Source organism: Carassius auratus, chromosome 24 (assembly GCF_003368295.1).
Source record: "Carassius auratus strain Wakin chromosome 24, ASM336829v1, whole genome shotgun sequence".
In the NCBI taxonomy this organism is placed as follows: Eukaryota; Metazoa; Chordata; class Actinopteri; order Cypriniformes; family Cyprinidae; genus Carassius; species Carassius auratus.
In genome coordinates this window covers 16,931,645-16,955,878 of record NC_039266.1, presented here as the reverse complement: position 1 = coordinate 16,955,878, position 24,234 = coordinate 16,931,645, and the positions used below count along the sequence as shown (strand labels likewise).

The 24,234-nt window shown below is 37.3% G+C and overlaps 1 protein-coding gene across 1 annotated transcript in view; it reads right to left on the bottom strand.

Moving 5' to 3' along the window:
• Positions 1-23,566, bottom strand: part of pola1 (polymerase (DNA directed), alpha 1) — a 54,181-nt gene extending 30,615 nt beyond the window's left edge. The window contains exons 1-29 of the mRNA XM_026201321.1: positions 23,402-23,566; positions 22,416-22,540; positions 22,234-22,330; positions 22,077-22,157; positions 21,865-21,980; positions 21,611-21,673; positions 21,383-21,484; positions 21,022-21,169; positions 20,778-20,928; positions 20,486-20,661; positions 20,159-20,271; positions 19,961-20,074; positions 19,798-19,872; positions 19,563-19,701; positions 19,292-19,446; positions 19,059-19,143; positions 18,137-18,198; positions 17,941-18,030; positions 17,732-17,848; positions 17,472-17,647; positions 17,222-17,351; positions 16,944-17,063; positions 15,012-15,108; positions 14,772-14,896; positions 14,543-14,689; positions 13,909-14,031; positions 732-764; positions 534-626; positions 140-345 (exon numbers count right to left, since the gene is read on the bottom strand). Of these exons, the coding sequence (XP_026057106.1) occupies positions 140-345; positions 534-626; positions 732-764; positions 13,909-14,031; positions 14,543-14,689; positions 14,772-14,896; positions 15,012-15,108; positions 16,944-17,063; positions 17,222-17,351; positions 17,472-17,647; positions 17,732-17,848; positions 17,941-18,030; positions 18,137-18,198; positions 19,059-19,143; positions 19,292-19,446; positions 19,563-19,701; positions 19,798-19,872; positions 19,961-20,074; positions 20,159-20,271; positions 20,486-20,661; positions 20,778-20,928; positions 21,022-21,169; positions 21,383-21,484; positions 21,611-21,673; positions 21,865-21,980; positions 22,077-22,157; positions 22,234-22,330; positions 22,416-22,540; positions 23,402-23,450 (3,308 nt within the window). The 5' untranslated portion in view covers positions 23,451-23,566. The remainder of the gene's footprint in view (positions 1-139; positions 346-533; positions 627-731; positions 765-13,908; positions 14,032-14,542; positions 14,690-14,771; positions 14,897-15,011; positions 15,109-16,943; positions 17,064-17,221; positions 17,352-17,471; positions 17,648-17,731; positions 17,849-17,940; positions 18,031-18,136; positions 18,199-19,058; positions 19,144-19,291; positions 19,447-19,562; positions 19,702-19,797; positions 19,873-19,960; positions 20,075-20,158; positions 20,272-20,485; positions 20,662-20,777; positions 20,929-21,021; positions 21,170-21,382; positions 21,485-21,610; positions 21,674-21,864; positions 21,981-22,076; positions 22,158-22,233; positions 22,331-22,415; positions 22,541-23,401) is intronic.
• Between the last annotated feature and the right edge of the window lie 668 nt (positions 23,567-24,234).

Genomic DNA, 24,234 nt, shown 5'->3' with positions numbered 1-24,234 from the left:
GCACACACACACACACACACACGCACAAGGCATTTGTCTTGGTGTCAGAAGCTTCAAGTAAAACAAGAAAGATTATTACTACAAAACTGTCTTTATAAAGAACACATAGGGCTAATGAGTTGTAGTTCAGTGCACTGACTTGCCACACTCTTTGGCCAGGTCACACCAGTCTCTGCGCACAATGTCCAGGCCTTTGAGCTCTTGCTTTGTGGTGTATTTGCCATCTCCCTGAGGCTCAACCATCAGTGCAGCATATTTCTTCTTCTTCAGCAACAGAAGGGACTTAAACACGCCGTCAATGTCAATCTCCAGAAGCTTATAGAGTTTATTCACCTCGCTTTTCACCTACACACACACACACAGAGAGAGAGAGAGACATTTATTAAATTGCTGAATGGTTGATTTAATTCTCTCCTGACTGTCAGTGATGTCTCAATCATTAATGTCAGACTCATTCAAGCTTTAAAAATCCAATAATGCATTTTTCTGTGAGACGTGCAGAAACCCCCCTCCCTTTCCCCCAAAAACCTTACCTTGTTTCCCAGTTTGAAGACCTCCTCCAGATTAGTGCTGTTGGTGTTGATCATGATGGAGTCGGTATCCCCGTATATGACCTCAAGATTCATCTGAGAGAGAACCGTAAACCATCAAACCCACGCACAGCTTACAAGTAACAAACATCGGCAAGTGCAGCTTAATTATTACTGTAACATACACCAATCATGACTCACCCTCTGCACCAGTTCTTTGGTGTGCATCAAAATCTGCGGGAGACAAAAGACCGCATGTCACTCGGGAAACACAATAAACACTAAACACAGCAAGTGGAGAACAATATCAATTTCAAATCGGTCTAACTTGAATGTCAAACAAACCCACTCACTTCGGCGAATATACATTTATCAGCAAGAAATACTACGGGGGAAAAAACGCACATCCGTAAACTCAAACACATGAACATAAGGACTCGCACATGCAAAGCACACAAAGAATTTAATTAGCAAATCTATTCAGTAATTCAACATTTATCAAAGGGGGAGAGAAAAAGCCTCTGTGATTTGCTTCTAAATGGAGGATAATTGGCTAAGAGGTCTATTAGCTGCACTGAAATGGGGCTCCAAACCCACACACCAGCAGAGTCATTATAAGGCCTAATAGTCTTAATCACCACTGGACTGCATGACGAGAAAAAGAGAGACTGAGAGAAGGGGAGGGTTTGTCCAGCTGCAGAGGGAGACCCATGTAAACCACAGCTGTCAGAGAAAAAGAGAGAAACAAAAGGAAAAAATGAAGGGCAGACAGAGGGAGGTAGAAGTGTAGCGCAAGAGAAAAAATACATAAAAGCAGCAAAAAAAAAAAAAAAAAAAAAAAAAAAATTAAACAGAGGCTAAAAAAAAAAGGGAAAAAGGGCTTAGTGGTCAGAGTCATGGTGCTAATTTGGGAAACACAGGTTTGAATCACAGCTCCCAGCTGACTGTATTTACATGGCACTCACGGATTACATCCAATATTTAATTTAAAAACAGGTTTACAAGATAATTAAATGAATTTACTACAGTATAATGCATAAGTGCGGGGTCTGTAAAAATGCAATTATTTGATCAAAAATAGAGTAGACAAAAAAAGTAATATTGTGTAATATCATTACAATTTAAAATTACTGATACTTCAAAAAATATTGTAACATTCCTTTTATCTCTGCCGAAAAAAGTTGTGCACTTAAGATTCTTTGATGAATAATACATTCAAATTCATTATATGCTCTTTGTGCTCACACACACACACAATTTTTTTTTTTTTCAAATAAATGTCATGGAGAGCACATACAACAGCATTTATTTGAAATATCTATTTTTATTATAAATGTCTTTAATGTCACTTTTGATCAATTTAAGAAATCCTCTCTGAATTTACAACTATCCATTTAAAAATAAAAACCTTACTGAAATTTTTGAAAGGTAGTTTGTTTTATCACAGAAAGATAAAAACAATTAACATCAAAAAAGTCAAGACTTTATGCCATCCCCAAACGCCCACAATTACATCTGGGTGTTTTGAACATAAACAGATAAAAATAGTATTCTATTAGTGTATATTCCAAAAAGGATTAAATGACACAAAATAGATAAAGGTATATAAACATCATATTTGGAATTTTCAAAACAGGAATTGTGCCTTACATGAGACAGTTAGCCCTTTCACACATACAGACTTCTCCGGAAAATTACTGGTAAATTGCCGTAAAGAGATCGTGTGTGAACAGGATCTTTTAAAAAAATACCGGTAAATTCGTTCTGGCAATTTGACGATATGAGAAGTTGTACCATTAAATTCGGAATTCTGCTGTGTGTGAACGCAGAAGGAAAATTACCGGTATGAGCACGTAAGGGTTCAGAACGCCGTGACGTAAGACGTCTACTGTTAGTGATTAAGTAACGTATGATAAAATAACTTAACTGTCGCTGCGAGCAATGCATTCACAGGACAAAGTCAGGTCATCAATAAACTGAAAACATTGCGTCTTAATATCTTAAAAATAAAAGACCATCAAAAACGAAGTAGTAGTGGAATTATTTCTTGTTCCTATTATGACTTTTGTCAGTCTATTTGGGGGTCCTGCTACTCCACAAATCCTGTAGCTCTAAACCAGTGGATTTCAACCTGCGGCACGTCATGAAATGGCACGCTGCCCACCATGCCGAACACAAAAAAAATAAATAATAATAACTAAGTTTTACAACTTAATTTTACAACTTAATTTTAATTTTAGTTTTTACATAGGGAGCAGTGAAGAAGAGTGCTGGACATTCGGCATCAACTTTAGGTTTGCCCCGCAACACACTTGAGGATGTTCAGCCAGTCTTTTTTTCCAATTCTCCCAAAACAGCTTATACTACTGTTTCAGCTATTAAAATAGTTCAGTTTTGTATTTTTGGAGCAGTTTTTGATCGTTAAACAGGCCTATAAGTTTTGTTTTAAAGCGGCCAGCACAGAGAGAGAGTTTACATAGTCTATGTTTAATCAGTTTAGCCTTCTCAAATCATCACGAATTGTCTAAAATAAAATCTAAAGTTATAAAACAGTTCAAGCATAACGATGTTTTAACATTAAACCCAGATACATGTGCATTATATCTAATATTTTGTCCGGAGAATGCAAGATAAAGCACGCTTTTTTGAGACATAGGTGCCAGCGCGATCATAATATAAAATAAAGAAATATAAAATAAAGAAAACAAACATGCTTTCTGCCGCCTCGTCTTGAACAGGAGAGCTTACAAAAATAAACCGAAACTCAGCGAATATGCCTCACAGACATGATAAATATATCTATAGAAAGCTTTTAATTACTACTTAACAAAATAATAAAAACAAACAACAAAAAATTTCAATAGCTACAATCATAATCCGTTTAGGAAGTGCTTCTAATGAGGAGATGACGAGTCAGGCAACTTCACCCTTGGGACACAGACTCAGAAAACACTAGTTTATTAGTAAATAATTCAAATATATTTTTACTATTTCCCTCTGTCACATTCATGGTAATTTTTCCGGTGCTTTGGGACATCTTTTGAACTCAATTTGCACGCAGAACTGTTTATCTGCGCTGATAGACTAATTGATATGAATTTGGATCAGCATAGGCTTTGTGAACGCACCTTTTCTGCAAAGTGCGTCTTACAGACTGCAACTTACAATCGCAACTTCATTGTGCTATTAATCCTTTCAAGCCGATTTTCACTAAATTGGTCAACTCCCGACAGCCTCGGGTGTTTTATTAATGGTGAGTATAATTATTCAAACCAGTCGTCTATTACGATGTCTCTGTAACAAAAGCAGTTGCATGAATACTAAATTTTGAAACAAAAAAATCAAACCATCAACAGAAATACTGAACACGTATTACCCTCCATGTTTAAAAATACAAGTGCAAGCTGATTAGAGATTAATGACGTCACAGAATTTACCGGTATTTTGGAATGGATGTGTGAATTGTGCTTTTTGGAAAAAAGACGGAATGTCGTTGACTGTGTGAACAACGCATTTTTGAATTTACCGGTCGTTTCCGGTAATTTTACGGCAATTTACTGGTATTGCTAGTCATAACCGGAATATGACCAAAATCTGATTTATAAAAGAATATTCCTTTGCATTAAAATATTTCTTGACAATTTACCTTCAACTCTTTATTTTAGAACTTTTTGCAAGTGGCCTCAAAAATTATAAAAGGTGACAAATCTGTCCCATAATAAAAACTGCAGACAGTAACAGGTAGACAGAAGAGACTGTACATATCTGAAGTGTCATGATAACACAGTTACTGTTTACTCAGGGTGTCCAGCCTTAAACATACACCCCACAGCCGCTGTGATGGCATGCAGGGTGACCTCTGTGGGAGAGGGACTCAGACAGGTGGGGGTTTCAGCAGGGGAATAAGGGGCGCTAATCTGAGGCCTCAAAGAGACAGGGACACACTGCAGCCTGTCAACAGCAATCGAGCAAGACACCAGGATTCATGCCCCCCAGCACACACATACACATAGCCAAACCCAAGCCCTCAGAGGGACAAGGACGAAGCTATTTCAGAGCACGGGAAGCTCCACTCCTTGAAACTGGAGCAGGACTTAAGCATGCTTTATGAGGTGTAACATACCTCCCAAAGGGAAGTAGGAGGTCAGGTCTGAGTAATAACAAAATAGCTGTCGGCATTAACCAACATAGCCAAGGTCACCCCAAAACACACAGAAACGCACAACTAATTAAGCAGGATTAAACATCTGTTATGTGTGGTTTGCTGTTGGTGTGCCATCCATTTTTGCATTTTCAAAATTGGATCATGATATGGACTAGACTTGAAGTGCAAAAGTCGCTGCCAAAGTGTTGATACATGTTCTGTTCTCAGTGTTTAAGAGTGTTCTGAACAGGGCTCTGAACCTTTTCAAGAAACGAAAACCGGAAACGAACAAAATTTTGGCAGGAACAGAACCAGAATCACAGAAAATGCTGTACCTTATTATTATTAGGCAAATTATAGGCAAAGAAAAATAATGTTATTAACCAGTATTTCTTCCACCCGAACTGGTTTCGGAACGGTAATAATATCAGAGGCACACAGGAACAGAAACATTCAAATATAGATTCTGCTTAGAGTGAACTGATTTAATTCATTTTTTTTTCCGTTTTCAAGCCCTGGTTCTGAGTAGCTGCTTACTTTGCAACTTCAAGGTATAGCATGGGATCTTTTGACTTGGGCAGTCACATTAACAATATTTCTGGGAAATTCTGCAGCCAAAAAGGCTGTTTGTTATTAGGGTTAAGGGTTTGCTCAAATCCATTACAACAGTAGTAATATGTGGCATAGCAAGCACCACTAAATATAATGCATAAGTCAGCTAGGTGAACGCTAGATGGGATCACAGAGACTTTCCAGAAGGCTGAGATGGCTCTTGTCCTCTGCCTATGCTTTGTACCCAGCTCTCCAGCAGTACCCTTAGAGCCCACACTTAAATTGATACACCATCTGTCTGTGTGAGTGTTTCTGACCTTGAGCAGGTGCGAGTTTACTTCAGAGGGAGCCATAAAGTTACAGCTACTTAGCACTGCAACTGTTTACTGTATTACACAGTTCATTTAGCTTCACCACTAACGCTGACGTAGACAGATATTAAACGAGTTGGGAAAAGGAGAATTGGAGGGATAGAGGTACCAGGACAAAAAAAAAAAAAACGTAAAAGAGGCTACAGTGATAAGTTAGATTATGTTTGTATGTTTCCATAGCCACTGTACTGTATGTCGGTGTATTATGACAACAGAAAAAGATTGGTGTGAGTGGGGCCCATTGAGCTGAAAGACAAGTCATTCGACTATGGCTCAGAAATGAGAGCGGAGACGGCTCATCTTAAAACACATGCCGACAAACACATCTGAGAGTAAACATACAGAAGGCACAGATCCTCTGACACCGGAGTCCAGAGATGTTTTGCCAGCATAGGTTTTCTGAGTAAACCATTTTAACAATAAATGACACTTCATTGCATATTAAAACAATATTGTCTTTTAAAAGATAGAAAAAGCTGTGAATGTGCCAGTTTAACTAGGCAAATGTCAAACAAACTCAATTTCATAATGTGGTCCATATAGAGTTAAGCATACAGTAATTGTCAATGATTCATTTTAAAATACACATTAATTCACACATTAATTCAGTAAACTAATAACTGATTCCACCAATTAGAATTAGAATCACTTTAACAGATGTAATAAAATAACCAGCTCACAAGAGTCTTTTGGTAGTGAACTGGACATAAAAATGCTAATTTGGTGATGAAGTTGTTTAAAACAATGTCTTTACAGTCTCTTTAGATCAGTTTAACACATAATTAATAAATAAAAATATACATTTATTATTTAAAAAATAATAGGCGATATGAGCAAAAATGTATAGATCTATATATCTCATATTGGCTGATTTGCAGTATACAGTAGCCTATTATCTCGGTATTTTGCATTTGGATTAAACAAATGTAAGCATGTAGGCATATATTGTGTGCAAAATAGGGTTAAAAATCACATTAGATTGTAACATTGCAATAAAAAAATAAAAAACATTTTAAAGCATAAGTTAAAGTTCCTAAACTAAAAATGGAAACAAAAAGCACAGACTGAGTAAAAAAGGCTGTTTTGATTACACAATTACACTTTACAGTTAATGCGATCAAATACACTAACTTGTAGGTTTAAAATTCTACAGGTCACATTTATTGTCCAACTATGAATATTTCAGCAAAATGTATACATTAGACAGTTATTGCGCACCCATTTCATTGAGCTCTGTCTGTTTGGCGTGCATGTGTGCGGTGGCGCTCGTTCTAAATTGAGTCTGTGGAGTTTAGCGGAGAATCGCTACAGCACAAGTTAATGAACTTCAGACAGCAAAATGGAAATTTTCCATGTTTTTTTTTTATAACATTTACAGATGAAGAATATACCTGTGAAATGTAGGTTATGATTAGATTAGATTTTGATTAAATTGCACAGCCCTAGTTTAGAGTGACAAATCGTACCAGCATACTTCGAGGTCAAAATACATAGCCGCAACGCAATAGCGTACAGGATGGCAGGTCTGATAATAGTTGACCCCACACCTTTGAACGATAGCATTTTTATTTTTAATATGCCAACGAATATGCAAAATAAAGGGCTTATTTCTTTACCCAAGATGGGTTTTTTTGGGGTCTCCATCCCATTTAGCTCATTACATTCAATTTACATGGCAAGCTAACCAAGGAGTAAAAATGTCAAATTTTTAGCCATGTGTCTATCTCCAAATAGCAGTGTAGGAAACACTAAACACACAGACAGCTCTAACTCTTCTGTAAATGTTTTTGACATTCTGTACTTTTGTCCGGCGGGCCAACAGTGCCCCATTTAGCCTTTTCTCAGCTCCCTGTCTGACTGCGGGCAGAAGTGACAAAAGTGGACTGTAATTACAAGGCTCAGTGAATTAGCGGCTGTGTCAGAGCAAAAGCCGCCCGTTAGTAAGACGGAAAAGGGGACCGGACCCTCTCCGTCACATGCCTGGGGACACATCTGGAGCGTGACATGATAAAGAGTCAACAGAGGGTTATTATGGAGCCTACCATCAGATCACTAATGCCTCCGTCACACTCATCTGACTAATTGTTCTTCTTTGATGCATCAGTAAACACTTTATTTTTTCACTTTATTTTTTTTATGTTACTTTATGAACTGCATGTTACTTAAATTTGCAGTAATGCAAAGTGAAACATGCCATTAAGAAATGAGAATAAATAAGAAACCTACCTTTTTATAACCTATTTACACGCTGATAGATTAATTCAAGTCTCATTATAATATTCAATTTAACAGTTTAATTTGGAAATACATCACTTTATGGAAGTAAAGTCAATCCAAATGCATATTCATCCAAATTGACTCCAATAAGCACTTAATGGAAGGCGATACCAAGCAGTGCATCCTAATGGTGTTAAAATACCACCCCTGAATTGAAGCAACTGGCTCGGATCGCAGTGACTGACAGGACAGGAGAGTTTGGCCCTGTCTACCCATAAGGCCCTCATCCTTTTTGCCCCAATCGACAGGTCTGTCATTAACACGTTCATTTATCTCTTCCCAACCATTTCAAGCGGGCGGCGGAATAGTTATAGAGAAAAAACGAAGTCTACGGCTGCTCTCGTAAACAGTTCATTCCTCCTGCCCCATGGTGCCATTTGCTCACCAGGGGCATCTGGTCTTCTGTTGGCTTCGGTGCACATCATAGCAGGCATTTTAAGCCTTGGAGCGGTACAGAAACCTTGTAAAAGAAAGTATCTGGTGACGATTGTTTTGAAAAGTGTCCTGCTGAAAAGCATTTTGAGGATGACAGTCCTCTGCCTGAAATAGCAACAGCAACACTGCACTGTCAGGGTGAAATACGTCCGCTGTCATCTCTCTATCCTCTGACCAGAGGATCTAAAATACACACACACAGGGGTAGATTTAAACCACAGAGGGACGTGCAAAAATGAACTGCCCTCATAGCATGCAAACATATTTTTTTAGGTAGATGGCTGCATAACAATGTCATCTCTCTGACAATGTGCAAATCATTATCTAAAGGATGTAACAGCAAACGGACAAAGACAACAGTACAATGACAGTCAATAGAGATACATTTATGCAACACAGGTGCACACACATTCACAGGCTTTGTGGATCACATGGGCTCTGAGCTCCAAGGGGTAAAATATCGCTGCAAATCCTTTCTCTGATTTAATATGACCGCCTGAAATCACTTCAGCGGCCAGCCTGGCATTAAGAACTGGAGGTAAAAATATCCCACTAAAAAGAGCACAGCGTTCCCTTCCCAAACCCCAACATAATACCTCTGATCAATATTTCCCAACAAAATTTATTAGATCTTGTTTCTGAATTATGAGCTTGAGCTGACACGTACATTTACACACTCATGCGCTCTATTTTCTCATACAGCACAAATAAACTCGACACGAGTTACAAGACCTTTACATCAGTGGGGTCCAGTGCGAGAAAATTTTGGGCCGGTTGACAGCAGTGTTATTATAGTTAACTAGAAAAAAAAAAAAAAACTGTTTTAAAAAAACATTCATTTCATTAATGTAAAATCTATTTGTGGCGGTCAGTTTTGATATTGTGGTGGCTGCCACAAATAAATCAATGTGTGGGAAACAATTAAGTGTTAAGTTAGTTTTTTTAAAACCTGTTAAATGCAAATTTTAGAAAATCTTAAAATGAATATTTATTTTTTAAACTGTAGATTCAAATGTTTAGTTGCATAAATTCACCTGTAAAATCCACCTATTAACATTTAAAGTGTTTTATTTAATTTATTTATGGGTAATCAGCCAAAATATTTATATAATGATAGGCCAGTAACAACTGTATTGGCCAGAATTTTAAATTAAAATAAAATTAATTATAATAACTGTTGTTGTTTTTTTCCCTAAATAGGCACACAATAAAGGATGATTGATAATTTTAATGAATTGTCTTTGTTCTAATTGACTTCAGAATCAACAAGCAGTTCTGTTTTATTCCCAAAGGAGGCTGTGGTGTCTGTAACGTAACACTATGTTCTACAGTTTACTGAACTACATCATTGGAAAATTGAGTGACACCTCAACACATGCAGGATGACACGATTCTTTCCACCTATTCATTAACAACTGTAATTCCAGTATCTCAATGAAAGATGACTATTACATTAGAGCTAAACTGAAACATTTCAGTAAGCTGAATGGGGAAACAGGGAGCAAACATTTATTGTTAAATCAAACAACATTAAAAGAGTCCGCAGAAGGCATTAGTTAAGAATAACACCTCACTCAAGATGCCAGCCTAAATTAAAAGGTGCAAAGCTCTTGAAGGAACTTGTGTGAGGAACGTGAAGCTACGCGAAGCTGACTGCATCTCGTGCCCAAATCCAAAAATATGCTTTGGGCCCTGTGACTATTTGTTAAGTCCAGTGATATCAGGAGCAAATCCCCAACCAGAAGACCACGGGGTCAAACGGTGCATGCAACAATGCCTACAACGGGGGAGGAGGGCACTCACATCTTATTCTGGGAAGGTTAAAAATGACCTTTGTGATTCGGACAACTGGACGTTTCGTCTGAGAGAGCAGAAAGGAAACAATGTTTACTCAGATGACACCTAACTCACCACGACAGCCCATCTCATCTCACCAACAGCCGCTCGAGATCTGAAGCACAAGGACATGGCATCCATGACAGCATGATTCATTTTTTTTTTTACCTTTTTGAATTTGTCTACACTAGGTAAAGAAGTCCGGGGCTTGGTGGCAAGGCAGGGTGAAAGGTCAGGCTAACTAACGTTCCAGAACCATCAGCAGTCCGTAGCGACAGAAGTTGTAAACATCACTCGATTAACCCCGGACCCAAACACCCTCCCCCCAGCTCCACAGCTGAAGCTCCGCTTTTCACACTGGCTGCCGCACAAAGAGCTCAAAATAAAATTTAGGCACATCAATCAGGACGGACCCCTCAACATGAAACCCTAAACGCCTATTCCATGGCATGCATCTCATACCAGGGGAGTACAGGGTTCGCACCAGAACAAATGTTTCCCTGGAAAGGTCAAGGGCCACAGAACGTCACTTCACAAGTGCTAGTAAAGGCTAAACGCACACAGCTCTTACTAACTGGCCTGCAGGGGGATTTCCCCAAATTGTCATACAGCAAAATAATCTAAACCACAACGGCTTAAGCTGGTTCTAATCAATTCCAAACTGCATTCAAGAAGAATCTGAATCTGTAGTCATATTTTAAAATCAGAAATATAAAATCATTTTGCTGACCCTGACTGTGTCTATAGATTACAAGCAAAAACACAATGTCCACTTTTAAGAACTTCAGCAGGGTATATAAATAAATTTAAAAATGCAAATAAATGCAAAACATCTTTTTCACAAACTACTGAGGTGGGTGTTGAGTTTCAAAAAAAAAAAAAAAAGGTTCTAGGGGAACCTTAGAAAATTACACACACACACACACACACATACATATGTATGTTTTTGCCATTCTAATGAAATAATACTTATGTAAACTGGCCCAAAATCAAGAGATACCACTGCTTTAAGAAACTGAACCTATTCCTTCACTCAAAGCAACCAGCAAATAAAGCTCAAAACTTTCTCCCTTGCGGCACCTCTAGACTTCAACCCACTTTACAACACCTGCTGGCTGAATTTACACCCCTGTGGCAGGTTAGAACTAAGCTAGCTTCTCAGAAAGTATTAGCTAACTCTATAAAAAGCAGAGCGCCTGTAATTCTTATCCCAAAACAATGATGGTGCAGACAGCAGATCATCCATCAGAAGATGAGACCGATGCATCTGACTGACAGGATTTAGTGTTTGACGATCGTAAAATCCAATTGTCAAATTAGACAACGGTTACGATCCACGTTCTGAGTGTCTGGCACCAACGGAAGACACGAAAAGAAAATTGCCTCTATGACTTCTTGCCCTCTTAAAAGTTTGAAAAGGATCATCGTGCAGTGAATCCCCTCAGACGCTGGTGCCAAACAGCCGTCATCTCCATCACGGCTCTGAGAATCACCGGGGGCTTGTCCAGATCCCCTTACCATAGGCCAATCAGAAAAGACGAGAAGCTCAGGAGGGCATTCGAACAGGGGCCAAATCAAGCATCTTTATCGCTATGGAAAAAATTACATCTGCAACACCAAAGCCTATCGCTAACACTGTTCTCCACAGATAAAGAAGGCCCTCAATCAAAATATAAATGGCAACTGAATACAGGAGCATTCAAGTCACCCCACTAATGTCAGGATCAACGTAACGCAAGTACGTGTGAGTATTTGTTGCTACCGCCCCCCTTCTATTTCCCATTGATCTCTACCAAAACATCTTAGTGTATAGTTCAGCATCATGCTGGTTGACAGTGGAGAATATGTATCACAATAGGACTTAAAGTATTAAGGTTATTGAGTCAAGCTGGGCTTGTAGAAATGAAGAATTGCATTATTAATATCGTCAGACTCCAGTGAAGTGGTTTAAATACTGCAAAACTGAATTTGAAAAATCAACCTTGCAAGCATTCCTTTTTTCCCCCTCACTGAATTTATTGGGTTTTTAGCAGCTCTTCTTGTAACAAATGAGGCAGTGAAAACCTGTGTTGAATGCTGGGGCTAATGCAAAAAGATTGTAATTATTGGTTCCCCCACCCCACATATCAAACAATGCCCCACAACTCCCAGCAGCACTGTGCAAGAAGGGAGAGGGGTAGGAGCGTGAATGTAGCCATTTGTATAGTTACACCCTGGTGGGTTTTCAAAGTCTGGTCTCATTAAAGTCAAGAGCAAGTAGCCGGCAATCATGCCAAGGAGGTGGCATAAAAGGAACAAGAGATCGAGTCAAATTGGTTAAAGCACAAAAGAGAACAGTGGCTCATGAGGAGGCGAGTGAAATCAGAGCCAGAGGCCTGAGGTGCAGCTCACATGGACACACGCTTATGGATGGATTTAGACTGCTCTCTAGTGGCAGTAACTGTAGATGGCACCTGTGGTTAATAAAGGGCAAGATATGTAATATAACAAGCTATATAGTTCATGTAAATCTATTTCAAGCTATTTTTAACATTTAAACTAACTAAACACTGCATAATTATTTTACATCCGGTTTTATGATCCGATTGAGAAACAAGGTGAACACTTGTGGAAAAAAGTCATACCACAGCAGTGTTGTTATTGTTAACTAAAACTCAAACTATTACAAATCATTTTTGATTAAAACAAGGCTAAGATAAAATAAATAGTATATTTAGACAAATTAGAAATGTTGCTTAGGCAACTAACTGAAATAAAATTCAGTTTAAGTAAAGAGTTGAAGTACTAAATTAATAAAATTAAAATAAAGCTAATAAGAAATGTAAATATTACGGGACCCTGCACATGACATGCAAGAAAAAATAAACAAATCTGGTGTCGATTTACTAATTCATTCCCTCCATTTGCTAAACTGAGCGCAAAATTTAATAATTCGTTCTACCGATTTATAAATCGTGTGCAAGATTTAGCAAATCGGGAGAAGAATTAGTAAACTGTGAGCATAATTTATAAATCGAAGCAACGAATTAGAAAATTGTGCACATGATTTAGCCTATTTTTTTCCTGCATGCCATGTGCGGGGCTCCCTAAAAAAATAAACAAAAAAGCACTATACAAATAGCTAAAACCAGCTTTTCCCAAAAATTTTTTTACAATTAAAAGCTTATTGAAGATAGAGAGAGAGATATATATATATATATATATATATATATATATATATATATATATATATATATATATATATATATATATATATATATATATATATATATATATATATATATAAATATATAAATATATATATAAATAATGATATATATAAATAATACTAAAATAACATTGCACCGTAGGAGATAAATGTACAAAAAGAACCCAAAGTAGTACACAGTGGCCTGTAACCTAAATTAAAAAGGACCTCACCCCTATGAAATGTTGGTGTGTGTGTGTGTGTGTGGGGGGGGGGGCCAATACGGTCTCAATTTTTGTTTATTTCGTTTAAAAATAGGGTCAACTTTAAAGTCATCTGTATGCTTATATAATCTAAATGTTGACAAAAACTGGCTTTAAAAAAAAAATGGATGCCTTTGTAATTTACAGCCTCCGACAGCAATATGGACCCAGAAAAAATATATAATAAAACCAATGTTTTTTTGTAAAGTAATTGATACAAGACATTATAAAAGGCGAGACCCAAGGTCTTTGTTACATTACATTTAAATAGAGCATATCTAAACAATGTTAAATACAGGATTGTGTTACATACCTCTCTTCCCTTATGAGTGACCAATGCAGCCAAAGGCTTGGCGTAAAAGCGACTGAAGGAAAAGCCAAGGCATCCATACATGCTGTTAGCGGTCAGCTTCAGGGCCTTCTGCCTGATATCATACTAAGAGAAAAGATTCATCAGGGCTTGCATGCAGTGTTTTAAAACAAAAATATGATTAGCAGAGCTAGAAAAAAAGAAACTAGCCAAACTGACAGCTTGTTACAACCCTCTACAGACACCTTGGCAATTTAATAGCCATTGAGTACATTTTTACTTTACTCACCAGACTGAGCTATATATATATATATATATATATATATATATATATATATATATATATATATATATATATATACACACACACAAAAAAAAATTCAGCTTTTAAATATCTTAAAGCATATCAGTCAGTCAATCATTATATGATAACTTCATCATACTTCAGCAAATAGAATTAAAACCTGGTAACCATGTATGAATGCATATTGATCAGCCAGTGGCTAATACTACGTAGACATTATTTATTTGCCCAGAGTGAATATTTAGTCGCATATGTGAATGATTTACTTGTAATGTAGAGGGCTGTGTTATCAATAAAGCAAGGCTTTGAAGTCTTGCATGGTATTGTACTTACTTGCAAGTACACATCGGGGTTGAGGTCCGCTTGCTTCATTAGCAGTTTAACCTGTCTTCGACGCTCCACAAGTTTTCGAATTTCTTTGGGAAGAATGCCCATCTCCAGACTCTGATCTGGCAACTCGGGAATCTCATCATCATCCTCCTTTAATCATGGAAGTAGTTTAAGGCATGCTCAAAATACATAATCATATCCATGCAGGCAAAGCCAACCACCCCCAACGAACCTCCGTTTTCTTGCGTGCATTGGTCGCCCCTCTCTCAACGGTAGTAAAGCAGATGTTGAACTCCTGGATGATGGAGGGGTACAAACTGTTGAAGTCCAACAGGAGAATGAACTTATCATAGAAACCTGATGGAAGAAGATACAATAGATCAACTGGGAGGCACAAACATAAAATGCAAACAACTGGGAGGCAAAAACATAAAATGCAACAAGTGGTATGCACAAGGACATTGTCACTCACCAACTTTTGGGTCCAGCACCAGACCTCCAGCATAAGCTGCCTTCTTCCTTGTTTTATTGGACTTGCCCTTCCCTGAGTCTACATCCTCATCCTCACCCTGAGAGCAGAAATAAAATAATAAAAAGTTCAGGAGTAGTATTAACCCCTTTGCGTGCAAACATCGCTGACGGCCCCAGTTTATTATTGTTTCACTTTCACAGTACATTAAACATCACTGTCTTACTTCATCTGGACAAACTGTGCATCAATGGAAAGTTTAAAGACTCAAGCTTCGATATTTGACCAATATTTTGATAAAACATTGTTGCAGTGACAGATATTTAGTGATTTATGTCAGGAGTGCAAAATAATAAATCCGTATTATGCCACATTTTGAATAGAAATTCACAACTCACTCATATTCAGTCACGTCAAGAGCGGTTTATTTGTGTTCACATAGACTCACTGAACAGCGTCAATAAGGATTTACAGACCAAAGATGCATATCTGCGGAGATATATGGATATATTTACTGATGTTTACTTCATATTTCTTCAGACAGAATCATCATTTCTATTCATTTTCCACGGATTTACACGATCAGATGATAAACAGCCTCTCCCAGCGATCTCTGTGTGCGTGCAGTAGTCACAGCTCGTGCGGTGTGTGACTCAGACTCTGATTGGGTCTTTCAAACGTCAATCTTAGAGTTTCATATCTGGACACCGCCCCATCGTGTCACATGCTTCCTGCACACTTCCTGGTAGTTATCTGGCCAAAACAACACTGAAACACCTCTGTACACACAAAATATCCGAATAATAAACCCGCGATTACGATAGTAAAGCTTGGTATGAGAATTTCTTGAGATCTGGGGCGTTTTTATAAAAAAAAATCGAAAATGTACATCGGAAATGCTAACTTGTGCAGCGATGAAAAAGGCTACAAATAACATATTTTTACAACAGTAAACGACCAAATTCCACCCCTGATCGCTAAAGGAAGTTATTATAAACACTCGATCGGGGTTTAAAGTGAGTTTTGAGTAAAAGTGTACTAATAATTTCATAAATTGTCAGATGTAGCTTGATGCTAACGTTAGCACCAATGCTACTAATAGCAGGTGCTTTTCTTCTTCATAATGCATTTTTGTCTCAATAATTCACGTAAGGTCGTAAGAAAATGTTTTGTTGTATTTTTATAGTAAGACTTTTGATAAATAAGGGCTAAATGCAAAGAGAGACTGAAGTGAGATCGCTGCTTTGTTGCTTTGTAAAGCCTGAAAAACCACAATCAAGGCTAATAAAGGTGGAATAAAAACAAAAGAATAATGATAAAAGAATAATGCGGATAATGTGTCATACTTGGCGGAGGTGTGAAAGAACCGTTTGGTGAGAACAATACAATCATGATTCGGGCAGTTTTCAACAGTGAAACATACACATGTTTACATGTGAGATCTTACAGAGATGACAAGGGCCATAAATCAATCTGATTAGCCTTCTCTAAAAACACACATGACATGGCCTTAGAAAATATTTCATAAAATTCACAGTTTTACAGATTCGATTATGAAATTTTTTATGAAGTCTTGGAAGACTTGTGGCCTTAGCTACACTGTGTTTTCAAACTCATTTCCTACATCAACATTTTTTTAAATACATTTAAAACATATGTTTTTAATATTTTTATTTTTGTTTTTATGTTTGAGCTTATATATCTCTATTATCATAACAGTCTGAGTGATTCTGATTCCTGAACAGTAAACTTTAAAGTGTCAGCTTTGTGAACAAAGGTTGATTATGTATCTAGTCAGAAAGAATCATGAGCAGAAACCTTTTTATTTTGGGTATGTAATTTCGGTCTCCATGCCAAAAAGGGGGGTTACTAGTAAGGGGTTAATTAAGGTTAAATGGTGTGATAGCTGCAATAATGGAGGGAGGAATCTGATACCATATCTTGCTGTGGCTTCTTGAAGAATTGTTTGTCTGGAACAATGAAGTTCTTCTCATGGAAAGCATGGAGCAGTAGGTACTCATTCCTCTCAGCGCGCCCTCCCATCAGAGTACGAGACTGTGAGAGAATAAGCATTAAAAGAGAAAAGCATGACATGTATGCATCAATAATAAATTAATTATGTGTTTTATCATTTACGTGTTTTATACTAATTTTAATACAAAAGCCAAGCTAGGATGTGGTTTGCATATGTGTAGTTTGTCGAGAAATCTTACCATGACGTTACCAGCAATGTTAGTGATCTGCAATGCCAGTGGCAACACATTCAGCTCACACATGATTTGCAGAATTAGCTTGGCATCCATCCAGGTAAGCTCCAAAAGGTAGAGTAAGTGCGGGGAATCACTATGGAAAAAGGAGAGGAAAAACAATGCACAACATAGAAATATGTAAATACTGCTGGAAACATTCTGGATGAGGATCTGAAGCAAGGACTCAAGTTCAACCAAACAGGTGGCAACTAACCTGTAGAAGTTCCTGATGTTTTCTGGTGGCACCACCACCCTCTCTGTCTTTAGGATCTGTGCAGCCAGCTCAGTCAGGTGATAACTCTTACAGCGGATCAGTTCTTTGGCAGAGATCTCAACATCACAAACCAGGCGTCCACAAGTGGCACTCTTCTCAGCAAAGCCACTGCGACCCTGAGATAAGAAGAAAAAAAAGATTAAAACATGATAAAGATCATAATCTTATATGACTTCCAGTCCTCAAAGAATTCATCGCACCCCCAGTTTTGGCATGTTGGCTCTTCTTAGACGGCCGATCTTTGACCAGTGAGGCACTTTGCACACATTGATTCTCTGCAGGAGAACTTCAAGGTCAAATCCAAAGATGTCATGCCCCTACAGCACCAAAAGGAAGACGTGATCGAATTAGAAAAAATAAATTAAATGCACCAGCAACACACTAGGTGAATGCATGCATTTGAACTCACAACGATCACATCTGGATCAATCTTGTGCATCTTGGCCAAGAAGAAGCCCAGAAGTGTACGCTCTGTACCAGCAATATCTACTATACCGTTCTGAGTCAAAAGAACAGTCAAAAACAGCAGGGGTTTATTAAATGCACCTCATAATTCATAATTCCAAAACAAAGCAAGCTTCATCTATTAGATAAGAACAAAATACCTTTTTTCTAACCGCATCTTTAAAGTCATATGGAAAGATACAGTCGTTGGGCTTGCTCACCACTACAACAGAAAATAATTAGTTACACAAGCTAAAAATAAGCTGTGACATTATTAAAATGACTCGGTTTAAATGTAACCCTTATAATGCACGGTAAACTAAATATTTTTGCATTCTGGGTCAGTCAGTTTTGACATTGGATTTTATTTAAGTCATATCTGATGAACAACTTCTCTTTAATGAATTGTACAAACTTTCTATACTTTATGTAAAAAAAAAAATCTTTAAAAATGTCAAATTCACCGTACATGAAGTATAGCAAAACCAATCTAATATAAGAAATAACCATCAACATTTGAGAAACCAAATTTGAATATACAGTTACATTAAAACTGTACTAACATGTATAAGTCAAATAACTGATGACTATAACCAAATACATAAAATCTAGACATTCTTATACTAATAAAACATCAAAACAACAAATATTACTCTAAAATGTTTTCCAACAGGGTGGATTAATTTTAGTTGCATAGACAGTCACTTTTAAGATGAAAAGATCATAAATTTTTCATGCTGCAATGGTTTAATATCAATAGGTAGCAGCAGTATAATGTCCACTTTTTCAAACTTCCATTAATTTGGTCTTTTGTAATCCTTTTCAAATGTAGTTTATTTTGTCTATCACATTCATTTGCTGTCTCTTTATAGTATGTTTGTGCATGGATACTCATATTTAGCAAGAAAATTCAGTCTCAAATGAGTCTTAGTGGGAAAAACTCATAGCTCACAGATAAATGAAATAATCTCTTGACTCAAAATACCTGAATGTGTTATAAGGCTTAAAACAAGACCGTTTTGGACTTTATGTTGAGGGTATTACTCTCACGAGCATATTCAAATGCAGAGTGATAGAACTCACCACAGAAATGGGTCTGGAAAGGGGGCCGGGGGGGAGCTTTGTCCAGAGGAAATTGATGATGAATGAGGGCAGAGAGGGAAACAATCTGCTCAAGGCAAAACACAAGCAGAGGAAGTGATAGTGAACTCATTTAAAGCCATACTGCAGCTGATCTATGAGTTAATGGGGAATGATTCTATAATCAGTCATCAGAGGCCTGCAGACAGGTCAGAGGTATCAGACCCAGATTTTACCTCATTCTGGTGAGTCTTTGGGTTCTGCACAGTCTTAAGGCTTATAGACATGACGACCAGTGGAGGCGGAGACAGGTCTTTAACTACTGAGATCAGGTCAACCTTCTGTGCAACAGCCTCCACTTTAGACCAGCTAATAGGCTGATTGCTCAACTCTAGAGGTCACAGTGAGAGTGGACACAGTTAGTGATTAAAGTATGTGGACAGTTCTCAAGTTTTACTGGAAATACAGAGCAATGGTATGTTTGTGTATTTTTAAATATAGACTCACGAGGGGTCTTCACATCAAGCCAGCAAGGCCCCCGGATCTTTCTGTTGAGGAGGAAGTGTTCTAAACTAGAGGTGTTGGCTCCAAACACATGGGAAAATGTAGAACCCTTCAGCTCAGATGGCAAAGGAGGAAGTTCAGCCTACAGAAACACAATATACACATCACAAAAAATGTCTCAGATGCCAAGATTCCAGGAAGTTTGTTTTGAGTTTACAAGTGAGAGATGTTTACTCACAGAGTATTTGACTTCAAGGTACTCGCTCTGTGAGGGGATATCTGGGATTTCAAAGGCGTAGCTCTTTGTCACAGGCTGTTGGAAAAAGGGAAGCAGAGTTTATAACTTTGTATTTGTAGCACCAAAGGTAACTTAAACAGAAATGATAGGTATTAGCAGTTACCTTGGACTTAAACTTCATGATTTTGAACTTCTCAGACAGACCGTTGAACTCCTGATACACATCCATCATTCCTACTGGACTGTCTGTCTGCTCGCCAGTTGCCAGATTCACTTTCTAAAATTACACAAACACAATTTAAAAAAGGTGAATTGAAGGTGCATGTTTTGTATATGCACGTCAACTCAAAGGTGGTTTTACATGTTCTCTGGGTAGGAGATACATCGTCCTCTCAATGTTTTTTACAGCAACACAACAGCTGACATGTGCTTCAGCCGACTCAATCCAGACTTTTCCAAACAGGTACACCACCCCTGGAGAGGAAGACACAATTAAACTGTAAAATGCCACTTTTAAGCATTGCAATTATGTAGGAATAAGAAGGAAAAATGTAGTAAATTGGGCATTTGAAGTCAACGCATGTGACTATATAACCTTCAATCATGGGTCACAAAATAAAGCTAAAACTATTAGAATGGATTTGTATGCACATTTATTATGCAAAATCATGGAGGTGGAGATGCTCACCAGGTTGGTTGTACTGGTCTTCAAAAGCATCCAACCAGTAGAAGCGGAAGACCATGTCTCCATCAGGTCCCTCCACTAGTGGGAGTTGGCTGGAGTCCACCTGCACTTCCACAGGAGCCTCGATAGGTTCCCCCTCCTCAATCTTCTCCCAGCCCATGCCACCACCCAGTCCGGATCTGAGGAGCACAGACAAAATGGTTATGGCAGAAAACGGCCTTCTTTGTAGGAGGACTGTCACATCAATTCATATATAGACAATTCTTAATACAAAGCCTGTGTGTTGCGGACATACATTAACATCTCATCCTGTGGCTCCGTCTTGGGCTCCACGTTAACATTGGAGGTGGTCTCAAGCTCCGCCTTCACTTTCACAGGCTCCTCCTCAATGTTCTCTGCCTCCATGGGCTCATCAAAGTCCATCTCATCAAACTCAATTGCCTCTTCTAAATACAAATATAAAATTACAATTACAAACAATATATTTTTTTAATTGCACCCAAAGTCTGTGGGAAGGAAGAAGGGCAGATATACTGTACCTTCAGGCTCCTCTGCCTGGGGCTTCTTTATCTGTGTAGCAGCTGGTTTACTAGGTTGAATGTGAGCAGAAGACCTGGGTGAAGGGTCAGCTGGAGGAACCCGTGTCACAACTGGTCTGGGCTTCGACATTTGGACTCCAGGTGACTCCTGAGAGATATACAAAAGTTTTAATAGAGAATTAATAGTTTTTTTCATATACTAATCCAAAACCATGTAAACATGTCTAATGCATCTTCTCAAAAGATAAAAAAAAAGTCTTTGATTCTAACTAAGGTTGGATTTATTTGATTTAAAAAAATAAAAAAATAAAAAGTAAAAATAGTACTATTGTGTAACATTATTGCAATTTATAATGACTACCTTTGGCACCTGTGGCTTGACTGAAAAAGGATTCATCGGCGATCCCAGTGTTTTCTTCTTCTTCAAAGTAATGACTGGTGGTGGAGTGAGCAAAACTGGTTTCTGGGAAGCAGTAAAATGGTCATTTGGTCATATACTTGCAATAACTGATATACTGTAGTACAAACACTATAGACAGAAAGAACCTACAAGATGCCTGATTTGATACAAAAGGTCATAAACATTCACCTCAGAGTGCAGATCCTGCAGAATATCTCCCAGCAGATCATCTTGAGACAAATCCACATGTTTCTATAATGCAAACATGAATACAATTTTATTACACTTCTCTGACCTTTATTACAGATGCCAAATAAAGACAGAACATTCCTTCATATTTAAGAACAGGTTCATTTAATTAATGTTAGAATTAAACATTTACATAAAGGCCTACATTATGCAAAAATACCAAACGGTGAACAAAGTGTCAAAGTGACTCATACCTCAGCAGGTTTCTTCACACTGCTATTCATGAACATGCTTTTAATGCTGTTGGGTTTACTGACAGACACTTTTTTCACATTCTTTTTCGAATCCCCTCCCTTTCCACCTTGTTTACCTGTTTACAGTTAAATAGAGGGCAAAAATAACTGGTAAATACAATTCAGGCAAAAATGCTCAATATTGCAAAAACAAGAAAATAAAAAGGACTTACTCTTAGAATCCTTCTCCAATGCATCATCATCCAAATCTTCATCAAAGATTTCTCTGCCATCCTCCACATACCCTGTCCCATCTATTAAAGAGAGTAGACATTCAGCTGGTGACCATTTAAGCACTTAGGTCAGTAGAAGTATGAAAATGTGACTGACCATCATCAATGATCCAATCATCATCCTGCCTCTCCCGCACCATTTTCGAGTACTGCTCTTCATCCACCTCCTCATAGACGCTGGTGAACTCCTCCACCTGATCAGAACACAATGACAAAACACTGGAACAACACGGAAGACGTGTACATCAAGAAAACACCAAAAGCAGGCATGCAACTCACCTCATATTTAACCTTCTCGCCCTTCTTGGCTCGTTTAAGTTGCTCTAAAGCCGACTTGCGTCCCACTTTCTCTTTCTTCTCCCGCCTGGAACGTGAAGTGGCAATGCCACATGTGTCGGACGTGTCTATAGGACAAAGAAATGTGCTCCAGTAAAACCAAACTGCATTTAGTTAAAACATATTATATAGAAAACTGTAAAATGACAGGTCAGGAGTGACATATGAAATTAAAATGGATGGAAGATTTTATATATACATATATATATATATATATATATATAAACATTGTTTTATGTATTATAATATATATATATATATATATATATATATATATATATATATATATATATATATATAGAAAGAGAGAGAGAGAGAGAGATAGAGATACATTATTATTAATATTATAAACACTAAGTATTGTATTAATTTCTTTAAGATACATAAAATAAAACAATTAAATTATGTCTGATAATGTTTTTACTGACATATATAGAAATATATTTCTAAAAATAAAACTATTTGTGCAGATTTCAAATAAGAAACGGTTTATGGTTATTATTATTATAAAAATTACTAAGGTCCGAGATACACATATTTATCAAATATATTTATTAAATATGTTAATGTGAATGTATAAAGATCTATTACATACAGGAAACAGTTATAACCTGATCATTTAATAAGAACTTTTGTGTCAATTAATGGAAGCGTGACGCTTAACGTTACAAAGTGAATCATTCGGTCAACGTCACTGTTGACACTTCGCGTTCAATTTACATTCAAAGACTGAAGCATCATAATTACTCAACAAAAGTATATTACACTTTACATAAAAGCATATTTTAGCGATTGGTGCAGGTAACGTTATATTAGTTCAATATATTAGTTCGCGCCGTCTGAGCAGGCATCCATTAAGCTGCCTGTCTGAATGAATTGCATTTTTATTCTAAAAGCTAATAAATACTGAGCACTGTGAACACGCTCACCACAATCTCCACCGTCCATGTCTTTATCAGGAGTTGAGACAGGAGCCATTAATATAAACGAGTGCCTGATGCGAGGTAAAAGTACAGTCGTCTTGAGAAGCGTCGAGCCAAAACAAGAGATTCCGCGCCAAAGTGTCTTCCCGGGGAAACTCGAGCAGCGGATATGACGACATCAGCAGCAGCCGTCCAATCTGAACCTGTTCAAAGATCCGAGTTGTTTAGACAAACATGATTCACTTTGTTTTTAGACCACATATTAATTTACGAAGGTTTGAGACTTTTTTGGTTTGAGAAGGTTTGAGAAGGTTTTTTTTATTATTATTTAAAGTTACAAATCACTTCATCTGTATAATGGGAAAAATAATTAAGCAATTGCATGCAGTTGCCAAAAAACAATGGAACATATTTTTATTTGAGATATATATATATACTCCAGAGTGGCCTCTAAAGCACCTGACAAACATAACCAACACAAGTACAAAACACAATCAGTTTAATACACGACAGTAAACCAAGTGTGAAAATGAACTAAATATGAACAAAAATTATACGAAATAATAAATTATAACACTAAATAACATGAAACTATTTTCTATTTAAACGTCTCTATTCAGAAATTAAATATTTACAATATGTTTTTTGTTGATCTTACATAAATAAAACCATTTTTGTCGACCTACTACCCCTATGTATGTTATTGTTCTTCAAAGAAAACGTTAAATAATCACCCTAACATATTCACATAGCAGTGATAAATATTAACATAAATTTACTATTTGATCGTAAGTATCGAAAATAACGCCCCATAGCTTTAAAACACATATGTTCAGTTC